This window comes from Colletotrichum spaethianum (assembly GCF_022836535.1).
Source record: "Colletotrichum spaethianum MAFF 239500 DNA, contig07, whole genome shotgun sequence".
In the NCBI taxonomy this organism is placed as follows: domain Eukaryota; kingdom Fungi; phylum Ascomycota; class Sordariomycetes; order Glomerellales; family Glomerellaceae; genus Colletotrichum; species Colletotrichum spaethianum.
In genome coordinates this window covers 531219-549148 of record NW_026054777.1, presented here as the reverse complement: position 1 = coordinate 549148, position 17930 = coordinate 531219, and the positions used below count along the sequence as shown (strand labels likewise).

The 17930-nt window shown below is 55.4% G+C and overlaps 7 protein-coding genes across 7 annotated transcripts; 4 read left to right on the top strand and 3 right to left on the bottom strand.

The window, feature by feature from the left end:
• Positions 1 to 856: 856 nt before the first annotated feature.
• ColSpa_03572 (putative prephenate dehydrogenase [NADP(+)]) lies at positions 857 to 1813 on the top strand (the record flags this gene model as incomplete). The annotated part of the gene is made up of 6 exons (XM_049269784.1): positions 857 to 891; positions 952 to 1077; positions 1196 to 1307; positions 1363 to 1461; positions 1521 to 1646; positions 1697 to 1813. The coding sequence occupies 6 exons, from the start codon at positions 857 to 859 to the stop codon at positions 1811 to 1813; spliced, it is 615 nt and encodes a 204-aa protein (XP_049125741.1).
• Positions 1814 to 2870: 1057 nt separating this feature from the next.
• On the top strand, positions 2871 to 4116 carry ColSpa_03571 (SEC14 cytosolic factor; the record flags this gene model as incomplete). Its single annotated transcript, XM_049269783.1, has 4 exons — positions 2871 to 3047; positions 3140 to 3189; positions 3251 to 3374; positions 3439 to 4116. The coding sequence occupies 4 exons, from the start codon at positions 2871 to 2873 to the stop codon at positions 4114 to 4116; spliced, it is 1029 nt and encodes a 342-aa protein (XP_049125740.1).
• A 448-nt stretch (positions 4117 to 4564) lies between these two features.
• Positions 4565 to 5413, bottom strand: ColSpa_03570 (kinetochore protein mis14; the record flags this gene model as incomplete). The annotated part of the gene is made up of 2 exons (XM_049269782.1): positions 4565 to 5056; positions 5240 to 5413. 2 exons carry the CDS (start codon positions 5411 to 5413, stop codon positions 4565 to 4567), a joined length of 666 nt encoding a protein of 221 aa, XP_049125739.1.
• A 2219-nt stretch (positions 5414 to 7632) lies between these two features.
• Positions 7633 to 8268, bottom strand: ColSpa_03569 (uncharacterized protein; the record flags this gene model as incomplete). Its single annotated transcript, XM_049269781.1, has 4 exons — positions 7633 to 7748; positions 7806 to 7848; positions 7902 to 7969; positions 8082 to 8268. 4 exons carry the CDS (start codon positions 8266 to 8268, stop codon positions 7633 to 7635), a joined length of 414 nt encoding a protein of 137 aa, XP_049125738.1.
• Positions 8269 to 9131: 863 nt separating this feature from the next.
• On the top strand, positions 9132 to 10362 carry ColSpa_03568 (26S proteasome regulatory subunit 6B; the record flags this gene model as incomplete). Its single annotated transcript, XM_049269780.1, has 3 exons — positions 9132 to 9328; positions 9385 to 9483; positions 9546 to 10362. 3 exons carry the CDS (start codon positions 9132 to 9134, stop codon positions 10360 to 10362), a joined length of 1113 nt encoding a protein of 370 aa, XP_049125737.1.
• Positions 10363 to 10947: 585 nt separating this feature from the next.
• ColSpa_03567 (uncharacterized protein) lies at positions 10948 to 11154 on the top strand (the record flags this gene model as incomplete). Its single annotated transcript, XM_049269779.1, has 1 exon — positions 10948 to 11154. The coding sequence occupies one exon, from the start codon at positions 10948 to 10950 to the stop codon at positions 11152 to 11154; it is 207 nt and encodes a 68-aa protein (XP_049125736.1).
• Positions 11155 to 12040: 886 nt separating this feature from the next.
• Positions 12041 to 13461, bottom strand: ColSpa_03566 (folliculin; the record flags this gene model as incomplete). Its single annotated transcript, XM_049269778.1, has 2 exons — positions 12041 to 12211; positions 12256 to 13461. 2 exons carry the CDS (start codon positions 13459 to 13461, stop codon positions 12041 to 12043), a joined length of 1377 nt encoding a protein of 458 aa, XP_049125735.1.
• Positions 13462 to 17930: the final 4469 nt, after the last annotated feature.

The window sequence follows — 17930 nt, the reverse complement described above, 5'->3', positions numbered from 1 at the left end:
GTGCGTGATTACACACAAAGCATCTGCTAGACTGACGAAGTTCTCTCGCTCGAAGGGTCCTCTTCATTGCTGTTAAGTTTGTCCTCCATCCGTCAATTATTGGCTGTTCACAGTTTAGAGGCAAGGACTGGAAAACCTCTTCAGGTGTCCTGGCCTCATCGAGCCTGGACCCTACCCAACGAAGAGCTTCTTCGGGTCGGAGGCTAGCCTGATAGGTTCAGTTCGGATCTTTTCCCCTTCAAATGCATTAACTTGAGGGCTCCCGGGTCATAGTCAACCCAGTGAGTAACTAGCTTCAGTTGGCAGTGCCGTCAGACCAGATCTTTGGAAGAATAGCCCGACGTCGCAAAGCCAGGTGGCATTAGGAGTGAATTCTCTTTTTTGGCAAGCCACTAGGAGAGCCCGTGTTTTAGCAGTATCACAGCTATTAGTTGTCCACCCTCAGACTGGAGTACCTAAGTGAGAACATGAGGAGACGGATCTAGCCGCAATGCTAGACAATCACGGAATGCTTAAAAAAACCCAAAAATCTAATCAATGCTTTGTACAACTCACAAGCTTTGAAAACGTGGGCGAAGCCATCAAGCTTCGTCTCATAACCGATTGGAATCTTAACTTGAGTTGCGGAAGAATGTCATCGAAACCAATAAAGAGTGAAAGGTGCTCGCTCCAGCGTCAATGTTGGGGACCTACCTACCCCACCAAGCGTATACCCCTCACCTCGGTGAACAGGCCACCGTAGGATCGGCTCGGTAGCGGACCGTCACTGCAGCTCCCCTCCACACCGTTACGAAAAATCGCGAGTTCCTGCCAACAACAGATGGTGCGCTAAAGCCAACATCTGCTAACTTCCACAATGTCTGCAGAGGGCAAAAAGCTGGATACGGCTGGGTAAGTTTCTTCCTACTCATGGCCGCTGCAACCACGCTGACAGTTTTCACCACACCGCAGCAAAGATGCCACGCCCAGCAACCCTCGAGGTATCCCCAAGGCGCCGTTTGTCGACAAGGTCGAGGACTACGTCACCACCCGCGAGGATGTCGAACCGACGATGCGCAACTTCCAGGAGATGATTTCGTGAGTCGCGCGCACGCGCTGGGCCCGCCGGGCATGCACCCAAAGCTCTGACGACGAGCAAGACGATGGCGTGCATGGCGACCTATGGGGACTGTTGGTAACACGTCGATGTGCGCAGGAAATACCAGTTCATGGAGCTGAACCTTCAGAAGAGGATGGCCGGACTGAAGGACAAGATCCCCGATATCCAGAAGACCCTCGACTCCGTGCGGTTCCTGAAGCTCAGACAGGTGGGAGTCACACATTGATATGCCAGCTTGAGAGTAGAGCTGACATGACACTCAGGGTGATGATGAACCAATTGAGACGACCTTCGAGCTCAACGACACGCTATACTCCAAGGCAAAGATCCCTCCCACCGAGGAGGTCTACATCTGGCTAGGCGTATGTTTCCCGCGTCGTGACTGAACAGACGTGAGGAACTGGAGCTGATCAGATGACAGGCCAACGTGATGCTGTCGTACCCCATCGACGAAGCCGAGACGCTTCTCGAGTCCAAGCTGTCGACGGCGAAGACGAGCTTATCAAACTGCGAGGAGGACCTGGACTTCCTGAGAGAGCAGATTACGGTGCGTTTGACGTCTGATATAGCTGTCCCCAGCATGCTAATTCAAAATAGACCATGGAGGTTGCCATTGCGAGGGTGTACAACTGGGAGGTTGTCCAGAAGCGCAAAGACAAGGAAGAAGGAAAGGACATCAAGAAGGAAGGGGATGAAAGCAAGGCGAACGGCTGATGCAATACTCGATACCAAACAAAACAACCTGATGGTTCTCGCACTTTTACAACAGCGCCTCACTGCTATGCAAAACCCCCTGAGCTGTGCCTGTCCATGATTGCGTTGGCACTCAGCCCGACCTCAGGGAGTAAAGGCCCTGCAGGCTTACGAATCTCAGCAAGGGGCGCGAAGATGACCTAATTTCGGGTTCGGGCCTGAAGTCTCGGAGCCCTCTGGGTGACAGTACAACTATCACAATAATGAAAGCATCGTTATCGTGTGTGCAATACCACAGACTTAATGCACACAGCGTATTTGGCCGCGTGAAGTATGGCACGTCATGCACACCCAACAGAGAACGTGTTGGTACCTAGGATCATCCGAAGTCCAGCCCAGTCCAGGCTCAGCCAAGATGCTTCGGGCCATAGACGCTGACCACCTAGATGTGATGCCACTCTCACAGCCACTGCCACCGCACAAAGTGACCGAACCATGACAATTCAAGCCACATCTCGAGCCGATCTGAAGCGTCGAAGGGCTGCCAGTATGTGGTGGGCCACGATGCACCAATCTTCAGCGTCTCTGGGTGCTCGTGGGTGGGTTCTGAGGCATTACGTAAGGCCACTATACAAAGACATACGTAGTCCCGGATCTTAGATGCGGGTGCATAAGTGCGGTGTAGACGGTCGGCGAACAGCCAATTTGAGGGGCAGCCAGGGGGGCAACAGCAGTGTGCGGGACCGGTCAACCGTCGCTATGACGAACTCTGGCATTCAGCCAGCAACTTCACTTTAATTCGACCTCCCAAGCATCCGCTGCTTTCCCGCTAGAGATCTTCCTTCCCTTTTTTCCCCACAACCCAGCTTCTTCCTCCTTGAACACACCTACGATCCTGGCTTCGAATCTCTCCAGGAGCAACAACTGATCCCGTGCCTTGTTTCCATTGCGAATCCCATTTATTCTTCCACCCCGCCTTTTTGCGTTCTTGCAAAAATCCCTCTCAATCCCTTTCCTTCTCACCTACACACCGACCCTTCTTCACACGTAACCCGAAGACCCTTAAACGAGCCCCACCATGTCCCAGCAAGAACTCGACCCGAAGTACGACCAGTACGATTTCCCGACCGTCGCCGCGACGGCCGCGAGTGGTCACCCTGGCCACCTCACGCCTGAGCAGAAGGCCCAGGTCGCCCAGCTGCGCCTGATGCTCGAGACTGATGGCTACACCAAGCGTCTCGACACCCTGACTCTGGTAGGCTTCCTCTTACCAAGCTAGACCACAAGATAGGAGGCGGCTTGCGTGGCCATTAGTCCCTGTCCAGACTGCTAAGACTACCGTTATAGCTGCGTTTCCTCCGCGCCCGCAAGTTCGATGTCAACCTGGCCAAGCAGATGTGAGCAAAGCTTTGTTCCCAATGATAAACGATGCACCGGCAACTGACCGAATACTCTTAGGTTCGTCGACTTCGAGGACTGGCGGAAAAAGACCAAGCTTGACGAGACCATCCCCACCTGGGAGTACCCCGAGAAGGAAGAGCTTTTCAAGTTCTACCCCCAGTACTACCACAAGAACGACAAGGTATGAAGGCTCTGGAATTGGTGAAATGGTCGTCTCTTTTCGTAAGCTGATGCATAACCCACAGGATGGCCGTCCCGTCTACATCGAGCAGCTTGGCGGCATCGACCTGAACGCCATGTACAAGATCACCACCGCCGAGCGCATGCTGACCAACCTGGCCGTCGAGTACGAGAAGTGCGCCGACCCTCGCTTCCCCGCCTGCTCCCGCAAGTACAACCACCTCGTCGAGACCTGCTGCACCATCATGGACCTCAAGGGCGTCACCATCACGCGCGTGCCCCAGGTCTACAGTTACGTCAAGCAGGCCTCCGTCATCTCCCAGAACTACTACCCGGAGCGCCTCGGCAAGCTCTACATGATCAACGCCCCCTGGGGCTTCTCCACTGTCTGGAGTGTCGTCAAGGGCTGGCTCGACCCCGTCACCGTTTCGAAGATTAACATCCTCGGCTCGGGCTACCAGAAGGAGCTTCTTAACCAGATCCCCGCCGAGAACCTGCCCAAGGCCCTGGGTGGCAAGTGCGAGTGCGCAGGCGGCTGCCACATGAGCGATGCCGGCCCGTGGCACGAGAAGGAGTGGACCAAGGAGCCCTGGTGGGCGAAGCCCGAGGCCAAGGCCCCTGCTGGCGAAGTCATCGAGAACAAGGGCGGCGAGACCGTCACTGCCCCCGCTGACGGTGCCGCTCCCGCCCCCGCCGCCGCTGCTGATGCTACTGCGGACGCCAAGGCCCCCGCTGCGGCATAAGCGCTTTCTTCAGAAAGCTTGCGGGCATCGATCCGGGGAGATGATTGTTATTTGAGTTGCGCTGCTGGTTGAGCAGCTAGAGAGAAGGCGTTGACAGATTTGTTGTTGCATCCGGTTGAGCAGAAACAGGCGTGAAGACGGGGATGGTTAAAAACAAGAGCTTTATGTAGAATCGCTCATACATGTGTTGGTTTTGGCAGATTTGCTACTTCTCGTTATACATACTTTCGTTTGAACTGCTGGATCATTCTTAATAGAATAGTTCTGCGTTGACTGCTTGATGGCTTATGTCGCGAGTGTGATGCTGACTGCATGATTCGCCTCAACCTGGTTTTCAAATCAATGATGTTGTCAAGCCCGACAAGACCTTAATGACTCCCAATTAGTGGTATAGAGCCCCCTAACGCCGAAACACCCAAACATTCATAGCCGGTCCGTCCGAAATCCCTTACGATCGTTCCGTCACGGTATACTCTCCCGCGACCCTCGCCCTCTCCATCTTGGCGACCGTAGCGGGCATCTCCTTCTTCAGCCTCCCCAGTGCCCCAACTGCGCCCCCAAAGGCCTCCTTGACCTCGTCCCTCCTCTCCATCTCCTCGAGCGGGAGAACCTCGGCCTCGATCTCCCTCGCTTCGTCCTCTTTTGCCTTCTTGGCGGCATCGAGCGCGGCCTCATCCGCCGCGGCGGCGGTCTTGAAGTCGTGCGTCGCTGCGGCGGCGACGGCGCCGGGGACAGACTTTTTCAGGGCGGCGATCTCGTTGAGGAGGTCCTCCTCCTCGCGGGCGAGGTCTTCGACGCGCTGACGGAGGCGGGCGTCCCAGGGCTCGTAGGCCTCTTCGGGCTCGTCGGAGGGGTTGGTTGAGAGGAAGGTGGCAGGGTCGGCGTCGAGGCCGTTTATGGAAAGGTTCGGGCCGGCATAGGTGAAGGTTTTGTTGATGTACTGTTTGGGGAATTCACTGTTAGCGATCCCATGTTTTTTTTGACCATGACATTTGAGTATACTCGGCCCGTAGGTCATTTGGTTATGGGTTCTTCAGGATGCAAAAGGTAACTCGGTGCCATGTAACCCTGAAAACCATTTCCAAACAGAACCACACAGACATAAACAAAAGGGCCTTCGTACCTCGTTCACGAGACGCTCAATAGGCGTCCGCAATTCATCCTCCTGCGCATTACTCCCCTCAATATGCGGGAACGCCTTGTCGAGCTGGTCCTGCGCGGCGCGTCGGACGTTGTTGAGGAGGAACGCGAGGTCCTCGTGGGACTGCAGCTCGATTTTCCTGTGCGCAGACTCCATCGTATGTCGAAGGGCTAGGCCAGAGAAAGTGAGGAAAACAGGCAACGCGTACCCCCTCGACAAGGAATGAGGCTGAAAATGTTGTCGGTTGTCTGGCGTTCGTCTCGATGCGCCGGGAGTTGGGATTGGGCGCGCTGTTTACGTCGGACGACGGCCCGGGAGAACCATGAGAGTGTCGGCGCGCGTCAAGCCCCGTCGTCCGACGTGCCCACCTTTCCGGCGGCCCCTCACCCGCGCTGTTCTTATCGGCGAATTGTTATCTTATCGCTATCAGCATGTGATCCCTCTCTGCTTCGCCAATGCAATGTCAATCCCCCGGAAACTGCCGAGATCGGACATTGCGCCAAACACACCTACCACGGCGCCAGACCGGGGTGTGGAACACGGGGCAGAAGACGGACTCAGAGTTCAAGGACTTTTTGTAAAAATTGACTTTTTGCTTTGCAGGAATCGTCACCAGATACGAAGACAGGGAGCTCGTCATTCCCAAAACTCTCTTTTGTTTGTTTGCGACCGACCCGTTGGACCTCCAAAGCGAGAGAAGGGGGCAAGAAGGATGAACAGCGAGAAGGTACTTCATGCGGTCAAGCGACATGGTTTCCCGCGGGTCCACGGTCCAGTGAAGGGGATCGACGGTGCTTCCTGCGCCGTCAATCAACGAGAGACATGGAACAATGACGCTGTTGGAAAATAGCAACACATAATACTGCATTCCACTTGGTGACGACAATGTCGACGAGAGAGACAGGCTACCCTTTCCTACACCCCTACGTCAGCCGGACAGGGCGAATTACTTGGCTGCTCCCTTGCAGACATACAGAGAGGCTCTGAGTACCTAGCTCACCGGCCGGACCGGAATAGCCAACAGGAATGACCTGTCACTCAACTTGCCATCCGGCGACGTCCCTCATCCAAGTCTTCTCAAGGATCATGCCTTTCGGCGCTATGACTGCGAAACTGGGACGGACCTGCATGGGGGGACCGCAAAGTCGCAAGAGTGTCGAATCAAACACTGTGAATCCGGCGCGGGACACTGCTATGCGGGGCGCGGTTACGAAGGGGTCCACGCTGCTTGGCGGCACCTTTTTGGGGGGGAACAGCACGGGGAAGGCCAGGCCAGGCCAGGCCAGGCCAAAAAGCGGAGCACCTTTCGGGGGGGAATGGTAGCGTTCGGGTGTGCGGTAGAGTACACCGTACAGTAGTGCCGGTCGGTCTGAGCTGGAAACTGGACCCTCCCATTTCTCTCACCTCTGCGGTTCGACGCCATCTGGGGCGGAATGGCGTTCAAACAGGCCACCGGACGACAGTGCGCTGTGCCGGGGCTACTCAGGTGAGAGGTTTCGAGTCAGACATCGAAGGGGCCGTTTCACCAGAATTTGAGATCAACAAGACGCCGTCTACGATTATTCACCAGATCTTCATTTTGAGTTATATGCCTTGTGGAGAATACCTGCTTGTTGGTGACTTGGAATCGCACAGGTGGTTGGTTGGCGTCCAACGTGGTAGGGGTTGAGGGGTCGGTCCAATTGCACCGACGCAACCCGTGACCCTGATGTTGTGTAGCGGCCGACTTGTGCAACCTTGGCTGTCCGAACTCTCGTATAATAATGGGAGTCAGGAACATGCTTGATAGGCCGATAGTCACAGGAATCGCCAGTGGGGCCACTGGTGACGGAAAACATACTTTGAATAGTGTCTTGTGACTCTATTGGACTATGGAAAAGGTACAAAGGCAACGTCAGGGGAAACCGCAGTAAAGACGGCATAGTACACGATCGAGGGTGAGAAGAGGGTATGTGCTGGTAATACCGAGGAACGCCCCAATCCAAAATAACGACAACAAACAGATAAGAAATAGGCTCAATGAATCCCCGTCTCGCCCGAAAGAAGTCCCAACTCCCCCGATGATCCCCAAGCCCAGGTACTAATAAGAGGTCCTCGTCCCAATAAAAGAGGAAAATGCTGGATGTACTGTGCTTCCACTCAGTGTGTACTCATGCCCGTACGTTCCCGGTTCGGGCATGGCCTCATCCGCCGTCGTAGTTCGTAAAGCAGTCTGGTGAGAAAGGTTGAAGAAGAAATGGATAAGGGGCTACAGGTCGTATCCGGACGCCGTGGTATGGAAATGGAAGGGGTGTCTCGTGAGAATCATCGGTCTAAAGCACGCAGAACGTTGATATTCGTGTGTAGCGTCATGGTCGCCGGCGCGGGGGGGACCGTCATTGGGGGAACATGTTGTTGATCTCCTCATCACTAAGTACGATCTCGTGTACGGGCTCCCGTCGGTTCTCGAGGGGGACGTAGTCGCAGTCTACGTAGGACGGCAGGAAGATCTCTGTGATGATCAGTGAGCTTAAGGTGGGATAGAGGTTGGTTTGGAGTCGGAACATACCTGGGTTCCACGCAAAGCCTTGGCTCGAGGAGAGGTAGGTGATCTGGTAGCTCATGTCAGCCAGTATCCCTTATTAAGGGCTGTAAGTGGTCTTACCAGGCGCGGAGTGCCGTTTGGCTCGCCGATGTTGATAACGGTGCTCTCCTGCTTCGACAAGGCGGAGCCTGCGCAAAACGTCAGTAAGTCACCAGAAGCAGCCAGCAACGACTCCAAGACGCCCGGGCTAGGCTAGGCTGTGAGGGCTGGGATTTGTAACTACAAGGCAGAGGGACATACTGAGGAGGCTGGGACGGCGTGCGTGGACCATCTTCTGCTTCTGAGCGGACGACGGGGAAGAAGTTCGAGGGGAGCTGGAGTACGTCGAAGAAGAAGAGCTGGTCGCACCGCGGACCTGGGCGGACTGGTGGTGGTGGTATGTGTTGGCCGACGACGGCGTCATCGGGATGGCAATAGACGACGACATGATGGTTGGGGTATTAGAGGGGAAATGGAGGACTCCGAGGTGAGACAATAAACTCCAGGAATGATTGAAAGCAGTCGGAACGGTTGAAGTGAGGACGGGAAGAGACGCACACCGGGCGACTTGTCGGGTGGAGGGACCAGTGGTGTGTGTCGTCAGAGCGAAGGAGAAGTTGAAGGAGTCAAAGTTGGGATTAAAGGTACGAGACCGAAGAGAAGAGAGGTGTGCCTGTGACTGATACTGTACAGTGCTAGGTTGCTTGCTGGGACGAGGCCTAACGAGGCATCCGGTGAATCACCGCCCACATCATCCCATGGGGGTTGATAAGAGATAGGTGCCGACGCCGCTGCCCGTGCTAAGGTCCGGCAGTGACGCTCACCGACCGCTCTAACAGTGGATTGCGGGAGAGACCCTCACATCATCATGGCAGGGATCCTAACTTAGGCCGTCTCCACAATGCATATGGGGGGAAGGCGCCCCCAAGCTGGCCAATCGGAGGGCTTCGCTGCCTACGTGTTGGGTAACGTGCCGCAGGCATTCCGCCCTGCTCCAGGTCACCTGCTCAGCCAATCAATTAGCCGGAAAGAGCCAGTGAGGTCTGCCTTTTGGAAGCTCCTCTCACGTGACACTTGAGCTTCGACGGATTTCCTGACTAAGCCGGGCTGAGACGCTGCATGCGTATCCATTGACGCCTACAGCAAGCTAGAGCAAGCAAGCACCACCACCGAGCTTGAAAACAACAACTTCGCCATCTTCAACGACAACGTCCATCTCCCCGCGACCCTAAGCTTGCTTGATCGCTGAGTTATCCCGAGAATCCGAAACCTCATCCCGACGACTTCACTTCCCTCCGAATTTCCGACACAATGGGTGACGTTCTGGTGGAAAACCCGGCCAACCACACCGTTCCTCACAAGAAGACGGCGCCGTCAACAATCCCTAGTATCGAGAACTTCGAGGGTATCTCGACAGAAGGAGGCGATGACTATGCCACATTGAAGAAGCTGCAAAGACAACTTGAGTATATTCAGTTGCAGGAGGAGTACATCAAGGATGAGCAGAGGTGGGACTCACTCAGAATCGCCGCACGTCATTTGGTTTGCTGACCCAACGTCACAGGAGTCTCAAGCGCGAACTTGTTCGGGCTCAGGAGGAGATCAAGCGGATTCAGAGTGTTCCACTGGTGATCGGGCAGTTTATGGAGGCCATTGACCAGAAGTACGTAGACCCCGCATACAGCTCCCAACCTCACTCGAGCTACCATAGCTAACCTGTCGCAGCACCGGAATCGTGCAGTCTTCCACCGGCTCCAACTATGTCGTCCGCATCCTTTCCACTCTCGACCGCGAGAAGCTCAAGCCTTCGTCTTCTGTCGCCCTCCACCGCCACTCGAACGCCCTTGTCGATATCCTCCCGCCCGAAGCGGACTCTTCCATTGCCATGCTTGGTGCCGATGAGAAGCCCGATGTAACGTATGCCGATGTTGGTGGTCTGGACATGCAGAAGCAGGAGATTCGTGAGGCTGTTGAGCTCCCTTTGACGCACTTCGACCTCTACAAGCAGATCGGTATCGACCCGCCTCGCGGTGTGTTGCTCTATGGACCTCCCGGAACGGGAAAGACTATGTTGGTCAAGGCTGTGGCGAACTCTACAACGGCAAACTTCATTCGTGTGGTCGGATCCGAGTTCGTGCAGAAGTACCTCGGTGAGGGTCCCCGTATGGTCCGCGACGTCTTCCGCATGGCCCGCGAGAACGCCCCCGCCATCATCTTCATCGATGAGATCGACGCTATTGCGACAAAGCGTTTTGACGCCCAGACTGGTGCCGACCGTGAAGTCCAGCGTATCCTGCTGGAACTCCTCAACCAGATGGACGGCTTCGATCAGACCGCCAACGTCAAAGTCATCATGGCCACCAACCGAGCCGATACCCTCGACCCCGCCCTTCTCCGTCCCGGTCGTCTGGACCGAAAGATCGAGTTCCCTAGCTTGAGAGACAGACGCGAGCGCCGCCTCATCTTCTCAACCATCGCCAGCAAGATGAGTCTTGCTCCCGAGGTCGACTTGGACTCACTGATTGTCCGCAACGACCCCTGAGCGGTGCCGTCATCGCCGCCATCATGCAGGAGGCCGGTCTCCGCGCAGTGCGGAAGAACCGTTACAACATTATCCAGAGCGACCTGGAGGATGCCTACTCAAGCCAAGTGAAGGGCACGAGCGACGAGAACAAGTTTGACTTTTACAAATAAGCGGCGGGCGCCGACAAGATGGAGGCGGAGGACGCGCGTGGAGGCGAGGAGGCGTGTCGTGGGAGGAATTAAACACTGCACGCTGCAAGGCTGGCGATGTAATAGCACGACGGGACACGGCTAAGGAAGGGATAGACTTTTCAGGGCTTCAGGGAGCGAAGCTCGGCGTCGCGTTGTACAATACACTTGATAAAGGAATCCGCGCCGCCGTCTGCATAATTGTTCGCTGATCTGGTACTTGCCACACTTGCTGCTGATGCGATGACTTCCCTGTTGAGAAAAGGCCGAAGCACGGACGGGATTGTACAATCCCAGAGAAAGGGACACAGTGCCGGGATGCGTGCATGAGCAACCCACGGGTGATTCGTCGGGTGCTCCTGATCCATGACACCCTGCCGGAGCTTGCAACCTCTCCTGCCCGGCGACCACCGCCATGGTCCGGCCGCCGGACAATCTCGGAACATGCCGAGACGGCGCAGGAGGAGAGGACAAGGTCTCTCGGGTCCCGGAGCTCGGATTCTCCCGACGGCTCGAGTTTTCTCTCGAGCGTCAAGGTAGCGTCCCGGGCGGCCGGATCCCCATCACATATCACATTCCCGACCTTCTGGTCATGGTCCGGAGTAACCCGTATCGTAGATGAGATGCAAGTTGCGAATCACAGCTCGGCCGCGACAAAAACTTGGACTTCATGCGAGGTGCAGGTTCCGTGGTTTGGTCTCGGTTACCTCATCTGGGATACACGTCACGTAGACCGACACGGACACATGGACACCAGCTTGACTTGTTGGAAGAATTCTATTTCTGCTAGACCCGTTTTGCCCTTTTTTTTTCCCGAATCCGGATTCCTATTTCTAAATAGTGTTTTCCCTTCCGTCCTTTGTATGTACCTTTTTCCCTTTTCCTATTTTCCGTGCCATCGGCCTGGAAGCCTTTCTGTATAGATAATAAAACGTCTGCAAGGAAAAGAACAGGAGAGCAAGGAAGGAACATAAAGGAGGAGAGCATGAATCGTGAAGCCGTGACAAAAACCATCAAGCCGCCCATTCAACAACCAAGAAAACAAAAAAAAAAAAACACGATCAGGTCCGTGGCAAAGCCAGTCTGCTCACTCGTGAAACGCTCAAAAGGGCTCGATAAAAACCGGGGGAAAAAAAGACTCCAGATGCTGCCGTCGCTGATGCAGAAAGTCATGGTGCAACATGAGATGCCATCCATCTCAACAGGGGGTATATCCGTCTTTCCCTTCACAACCTCTCCTTCTCCTATTCCTAATTGCCGTTCCAAGCAGCGAGCAAAGGTAACTATCCATTATCATTGCCATTATTGCTTGTTGTTTTGAGGTCCTCGTACTGCTCACGCAGAATGCAAAGCGTATACGGGCTGGACCTGCAAGAGTATGCATGCATGCATGCATGTGAATGTCGTACGCTGATATATCCGCTCACGGAAAAGCCTTTCCAGCTCACGGCTACGGGCACACGATGTGACAGCATGTCGCAAACGTATATGTACAGCCACCCGAGTGATCAGGAGCTTAGCACAACACCGAGTTCAAGCATGAGCTTGACAAACTTGGTGTGTAGCTCGATAAAGAAATCGGGCATACCGACGAGCTCAGCAAGGCCACGAGCCTTGAGCGAGACACCGCCGGGACCGCCACCCATTCGTCTCGAGAACCCGCCCCTCCGGTGAGGAAACTGCTGCCGCCACGGTCAGGTCCCTCTCTATCTGGCCTGCTCACCGTAGGGTAAGAGCTGTGGTGTTGCGGGCCTCCCACAGGGCTAGCCTCGGCCGCTTTCTCTGCCTCGGCTTCTGCCAGTTGTTGGATCCACGAAGCAAGATCGCGGAAGGCGGCAGCCATGAACCCAAACGTTTTCATGGCGAGCCGCTCCTTGTGTGTGCTTAGTGCAAGGAAGGCATATACCCGCTTGTGCCCTCGGGCGTGCATATCTGGGATGCGAAAGATGTAAGCTGTCGTGTACCCATTGACTGGGTCTCCGAAGAAAATAGGGCCACCAGAGGCTGCAGCTCCAGCGCTATGCGTCGTGACAAAGGCAGGCATATTGCTGGACTGTGGCGAGGCGCTGGGTGTGGGATTTGCGGGCGCGCGAGGGAGAGTCTCCAGCGAGAGGGTACGCAGGCACGAAGATCGCACGATGGAGAAGGAAGTCGGGATGAGCGGCTCGTGAGTCGAGGTATAATCAAGGTAATGGGTATGGCTCGCATGTCTCCCGGAGGACGTGCTGGACCGTGTCGTGGAGGAGCCTGTTGCTCTTCGATGTATTCGTTCTGGCTGGCTTTCTCCGTCGGTATCGCTGGCAGACGAGGCTGGTGGCGATGCCTGCCCGTATACTCTCGCGTAGGGTGCGCGGGTGCGCAAGGTAGGGCCACGCTCGGCTTTCATATCGGTCTTGTCCTTGCCGCCCTGTCGCTGCGGTAGTGTCAACGCGCAATTCTCGCAAGGGCCGGCACGCTTCGTAACGTATTCGTCGTAGGTTCGCCGGAAACTCGAGTCGCGTCGTGGCTGTGGTTGCTGCTCCGATATGCGGCGAGGGCTTTCGGGTGGGGTCTCAATGGCAGAAGGTGACAACGGGGAAGCTGGGGAGTTGGTGGCGGATGCACGAAGCATGGCGGCGCGTTGAACTTGGGCTTCATTCTCGGAGGCGGGCAGCGACGAGCTGCGATGGGCGTTGAGGTGCATTTGGCGCAGCGCATCGGACATGGCCACTGTCTGGTTCAGAGATCCAGCGGTCGTTGGGGCGCTGGTCCGGGGTCGGAGCTGGTCCTGATCGGCATAGCCGGTAGCGCCATCGTCGAAGCATGTGGTGCATGGGACGGGTAGGCCCTCGGTGACCATAAGCGGGGTCGGGCCGTGTTGGTCACAGTAGTGAGCGAGGCATAGCTGGAGGCCGGTCATTAGCGACTGATAATTTGGTGGTTGAGGCATTGTTGCAGTGTGTCCGCTTGGAGTGGCGAGGGTATCCTCAAACGACGGGACGCGCATCGTGAGGAAAAGAGCGACCTTGGACGGTGGGACGGGAAAGGTAGCTCCAGCAACAAAGGTCTCGCGCAGCAAGGGAGAGCAAACAGGTTTCTCAAAGAAAAAGTCCAGCCATGACGATATTTGGGGAGTATAGCTGGTGGGGGGTCGTGGTGCAGCTTATAGTCAAGGTAAATGGGGGAGGGAGTATAGAAGGGCACGATGATGGACAGGAGGATACGAGTCGTGACATGCGCCCGTGGGTAGAGTTGTGTATGTGTGTGAGGCAGGGTATTTGTGAGCAAGCATGGAAGAGGCCATGGCGGCGCAGTCTCCCTCTCTTATGGGAAGTTTGAAGGGGGTCTGGGTGATGGTAGTGAATGAGCTTGCGCGTAGGAATGGGGGAGGACAAGAGATGGAAGGGGGCTAATTAGGAGACGCAATATTGCGGTATTCGAACATGGGAGAAGATTGGGATGAGAAGTTGGGCAAGGTGAGGCCGGTTGCAACAGGCAGGGCCCCGGTCATGGGGGATGCTTTCCTGATTGCCGGTGTCTCGTGTCTGGCTCGTCTGAGTGTCTGGAGGGACGGGGAAGACGGAGAGGATGTGCACTGATATGCGGGAGGCGGTGAGGCGGTGAACGAGCGGCTCTCACCAATTACATGACGGCGGGCAGGCAGGTTTGACGGCCGTGGACAGCAATAGACTGCAATCGAGATTGGCTGCTGGTCCGGGGAAACTTGACTTTGGGGGAAAGGATGAGGTAGCACTGCCGGGCAAGAGAAGGGATAGGTAGAAAGATTAGAGAAAAGCAAACTCACTATTGATGTCATGACGTATCCCCTTCTCCCCAGGCCGTATCCGGGTCTTGTTTGTTTTCACCAATGAAGAGATGGGCGCAATCAAGTAGAGGCCTGAAAGGGGGGGAAGAGAAAAGAAAGACTCGGCCGCGAGGTAATCAACAAGGGTTTCCGAGTAGTGATACGCTTTGTTTCGGGTGGCAACCATTGGCCGCGCGGGACGACGGGAAAAGCAGTCGATTTGCGAGAGAAATTAGAAGCCCGGAAGAAGGCGCGTGCGAGTGAGGGAGAGATAGAGAGAGAAGAAAAAAGAAGGAAAAAAGGAGATTAAAGTGTTGTTTTGGGAAACGAGGTGTATGGATGTGATGGTAATAATAGTTGTGTGCGTGAGAGAGTGTGTGTGTGAGTGGGAGGAGAGGAGAGCCAAGTAAAAGAGTGACGAGCGTATGTGTGTGTGTGTGTGTGTGAGTGAGAGAGCGAGAGCAAAGTGGGCGTGTGTGAATAAGTGGGTGGGTGGTGCGGATGCAGCAACAACGATCTAATGCAAGTGCGACTGCGATGGGTGGTGGACGGGGGGAAATGAACGAGAGAGTGTGTCGACGACGAGGACGAAGACGAACTACAACCCACAAGTTGCCAAACGAGGAGGAAAAAGTGACTTAATGGCAGGCCAGAGAGATGCCAGACAGAGAAGTTCCTGCCGCGAACGCTAAGAAGAAAGCAGTCTCGGGCTAAGCAGCAACGATGGGCGGGGATCCCGGAAAGTGCAGGCTTGCGTCGTATGAGAAGCGTGGAAAGTCCCGGCCGGATGCGATACAGGGCGATTCGATGCTGGTGCTGATGGACTCTGGGCCGGCTTTGGGATGGGGTGGCCTGTCTGGTTGGCTGTCGATGATGTTGGCCAACTGCATATGGTAAGTAGCAACGATGGCACCAACGGCCGGACTGACGGGAGCTGATGAACGACACACGAACGACTGCTAGCACGGCGCAGATTCTACCGACAGTGGCACCCTCCAAGGTCGATGGTGGCAAGAGACGACGGACACAGAGAAAAAGAAAGAAAAAAAAAACGAAAGCACGGGACGACTAGTAAAGTTCCTGTTTACTGTGGGATGGCGGGTCGCTGGACACTGACACGGGCACTAGTAATGTGTCGATGCTGAGTGGTTGATGACAACGATGAAAAGAGAGAGGAAATCAAATTCAATCTAAAGTAGGAAAAAGGGAGCCTCATGGGTCCCACGACGACGGCAAGGTCGGTCCATTGACCGTTACGAACACTCGGTGGGGAAATGCCCCAGCTAGCAAAGACAAGACTCGAGGGTTATGTCGTCGTCGCGGCGCACATGATACTGAGGGTAGCCTAAACACCTCTAACACGATGTTGTGGTTTGATCAGTGGTGTCTGCCAGTACGGCTGCCTACCTCTCGTACCAAATGTAATGCTTTTGGAACTGGGTAGCTGGCCTTGGGTCTGCCGACAGCTCGGGACGGGCTGGCACTTGGGGGGTTTAGAAACTCGGGCACAACTACGATTGGGCACTAGCGATCGACTAGGGTAGGGGAATGGGACTTGAAGAAATGGCCATGGGAAAAGCCAACAAACGACTGGTTGAGAAGCAGACGAGGGGACGCGGGCCCGGGAGACGACGACGTGGGACGACCTGGACATGATGGGGGCCGGGCTGTTGACTCGCTCTAGAACTCGGAGGATCCACCAAGGCGAAAAGGCCCACGTCCCATTGTCGTCGTCGTCGTGGTCGTCGTCGGACCTGTCTCGTCGTCGCGTGCCGGTGGGGGCGGCTGAAGCCTTGTTGTGAGGAGAGGGGCCGGGATGTTTGGATGGAGACCATTGAATTCTTTGTAGGTAAAGAGTTGCTCTGTAGCGGTGCGCTAGTATCGAAAAGAGGTTCGGGGCGGAGGAGGGGTCGCAGAGACGAGAGGCGGCCGGAGATGCGAGTGGTTGATTCGTATAGGACATGGTTTGACGGTACGTTAATTGCTGCAGAAGCTAATGTAGATTCGCCGTTCTGGTGCGACTGTCCCGCACATGGCCAATGTCTTTTTTTGTGAATCACTAGAAACGCTTGAGGCATTATCCGGCAGCGGACTGGAGCACAGGACAGGGCCAAGTGTCCCAAGCCGTGCATTGGTGAATTCTAAGGCAGTTCGAGACAGATTACCCTCCCTGGTGATCACCAGAAAATATCTCCGTACGGAGTATTTTACGGACACCAAGGCAATCGTGAAGTCAGCAACGTCGGAGTAGACCAGGCCCCCGTACCTCTCTCCCATACCGTTGTGGTTGGTGGTTCTCCGCCGGTTACGCTGTCAGGGATTATCAGTAGTTATCAGGGATTTGGCTTCTTGACGTTCCAATTTCTCCCGGGCCCAAGGACCTCGGCCTGGTTCAGCTTGCTTCTTTGAAGGTCTGTTGCCCGAACCGACGCTGCCTCCTTGGAGGGTAGGGGGCCAAAACCCGACGCAACCGCACGCAACTGAATGGACTAGCGGCTGCCCCCTGACAGACAGACATCCAGACGCACGCAGCCCCCCTGTCTGTGGATACCCTGTGTAGTACGGTTGATGCGCAAGCAAAGACGCAGTTGGACCGCCGGTGCCAGGCTTATGCTAGGATGTGACGAGGAGCGTCCACATCTTCCAGAAGCATTCCGGCGGGTGGGCCTTGGAGACCAAGACCAGGAACGGGTGCACGGCCATCTGTGAGGTGCAGGACGGTGGCACGGCCAGGGCAGCAGGGCGGTTGTCTGGCATCGGCCCCGACTTGCCCCATTGAAAAGTTGGATTGCTCGCAGAGTCGTCTCGATGCAAGGTGAAAGCCAAGTACACTTTGCGCAGTGGATGGCAGAAGAGATACCCGGTGGTGACCTTGATGAAAACAAAAGGCTTGGCAAAACGTGAGCGGCATGCGAGGTGTTAATTGAGTCAGATTACCGTTACCGTAACTGCGGTCATCGGCCGAGCAGGCAAAGAAGAAAGCAAGGGTAAAAAATGAAATAAAACTGAGGGGGGTTCGTTGGCAGTTCCGTGTTTCGGCTCTTGGGGGGGGTTTTTTTTTTTTGTCAACTTCAGCGTTTCTCTCATGCCATCACCTATCGCTGATTCCAGGCCAGGATGACAAGTAGCGACCGAGGCAGGCGCTGGCGCTGGCAGTGACAGTCTTGAGACCCGGGTCTAGGCTTTAATTGACCCATATGTACGAACCAGTAAGACGAGAAGTCGAGATATGGAGAAGAAGAAGTGGAAGAGAGGGCGGTCAGTGAGAAGGGGAGAAACGGAGCGTCTCCCGGGCAAGCGTTAGCGTCGCTCTCGTGATGCGAGTCTCATCTCAAAATCGTAGGTTGTTGTCATTGCTCCTTCCCTCTCGAGTGTTGAGTTCGTGCACCAGCCTGGGGTTTGGCTTTGCACGAGTGAGAGTTGGGAAGGAGGGGATGAAGCGATGCGGGGCTCTCCGTGTTCCTTCCTCCACCATGCCCCCGTCATGTCTTTCCCTGCATCGCACTTGTCGTTTTGTCGGTCACACACCCAAGAGGCCTTATTGTGTCTTGTTGCTTGATGTTTCCCAAATTGCCAACCAAAGATAAAATCCCCAGCCCTGCGTTCGACGGAGG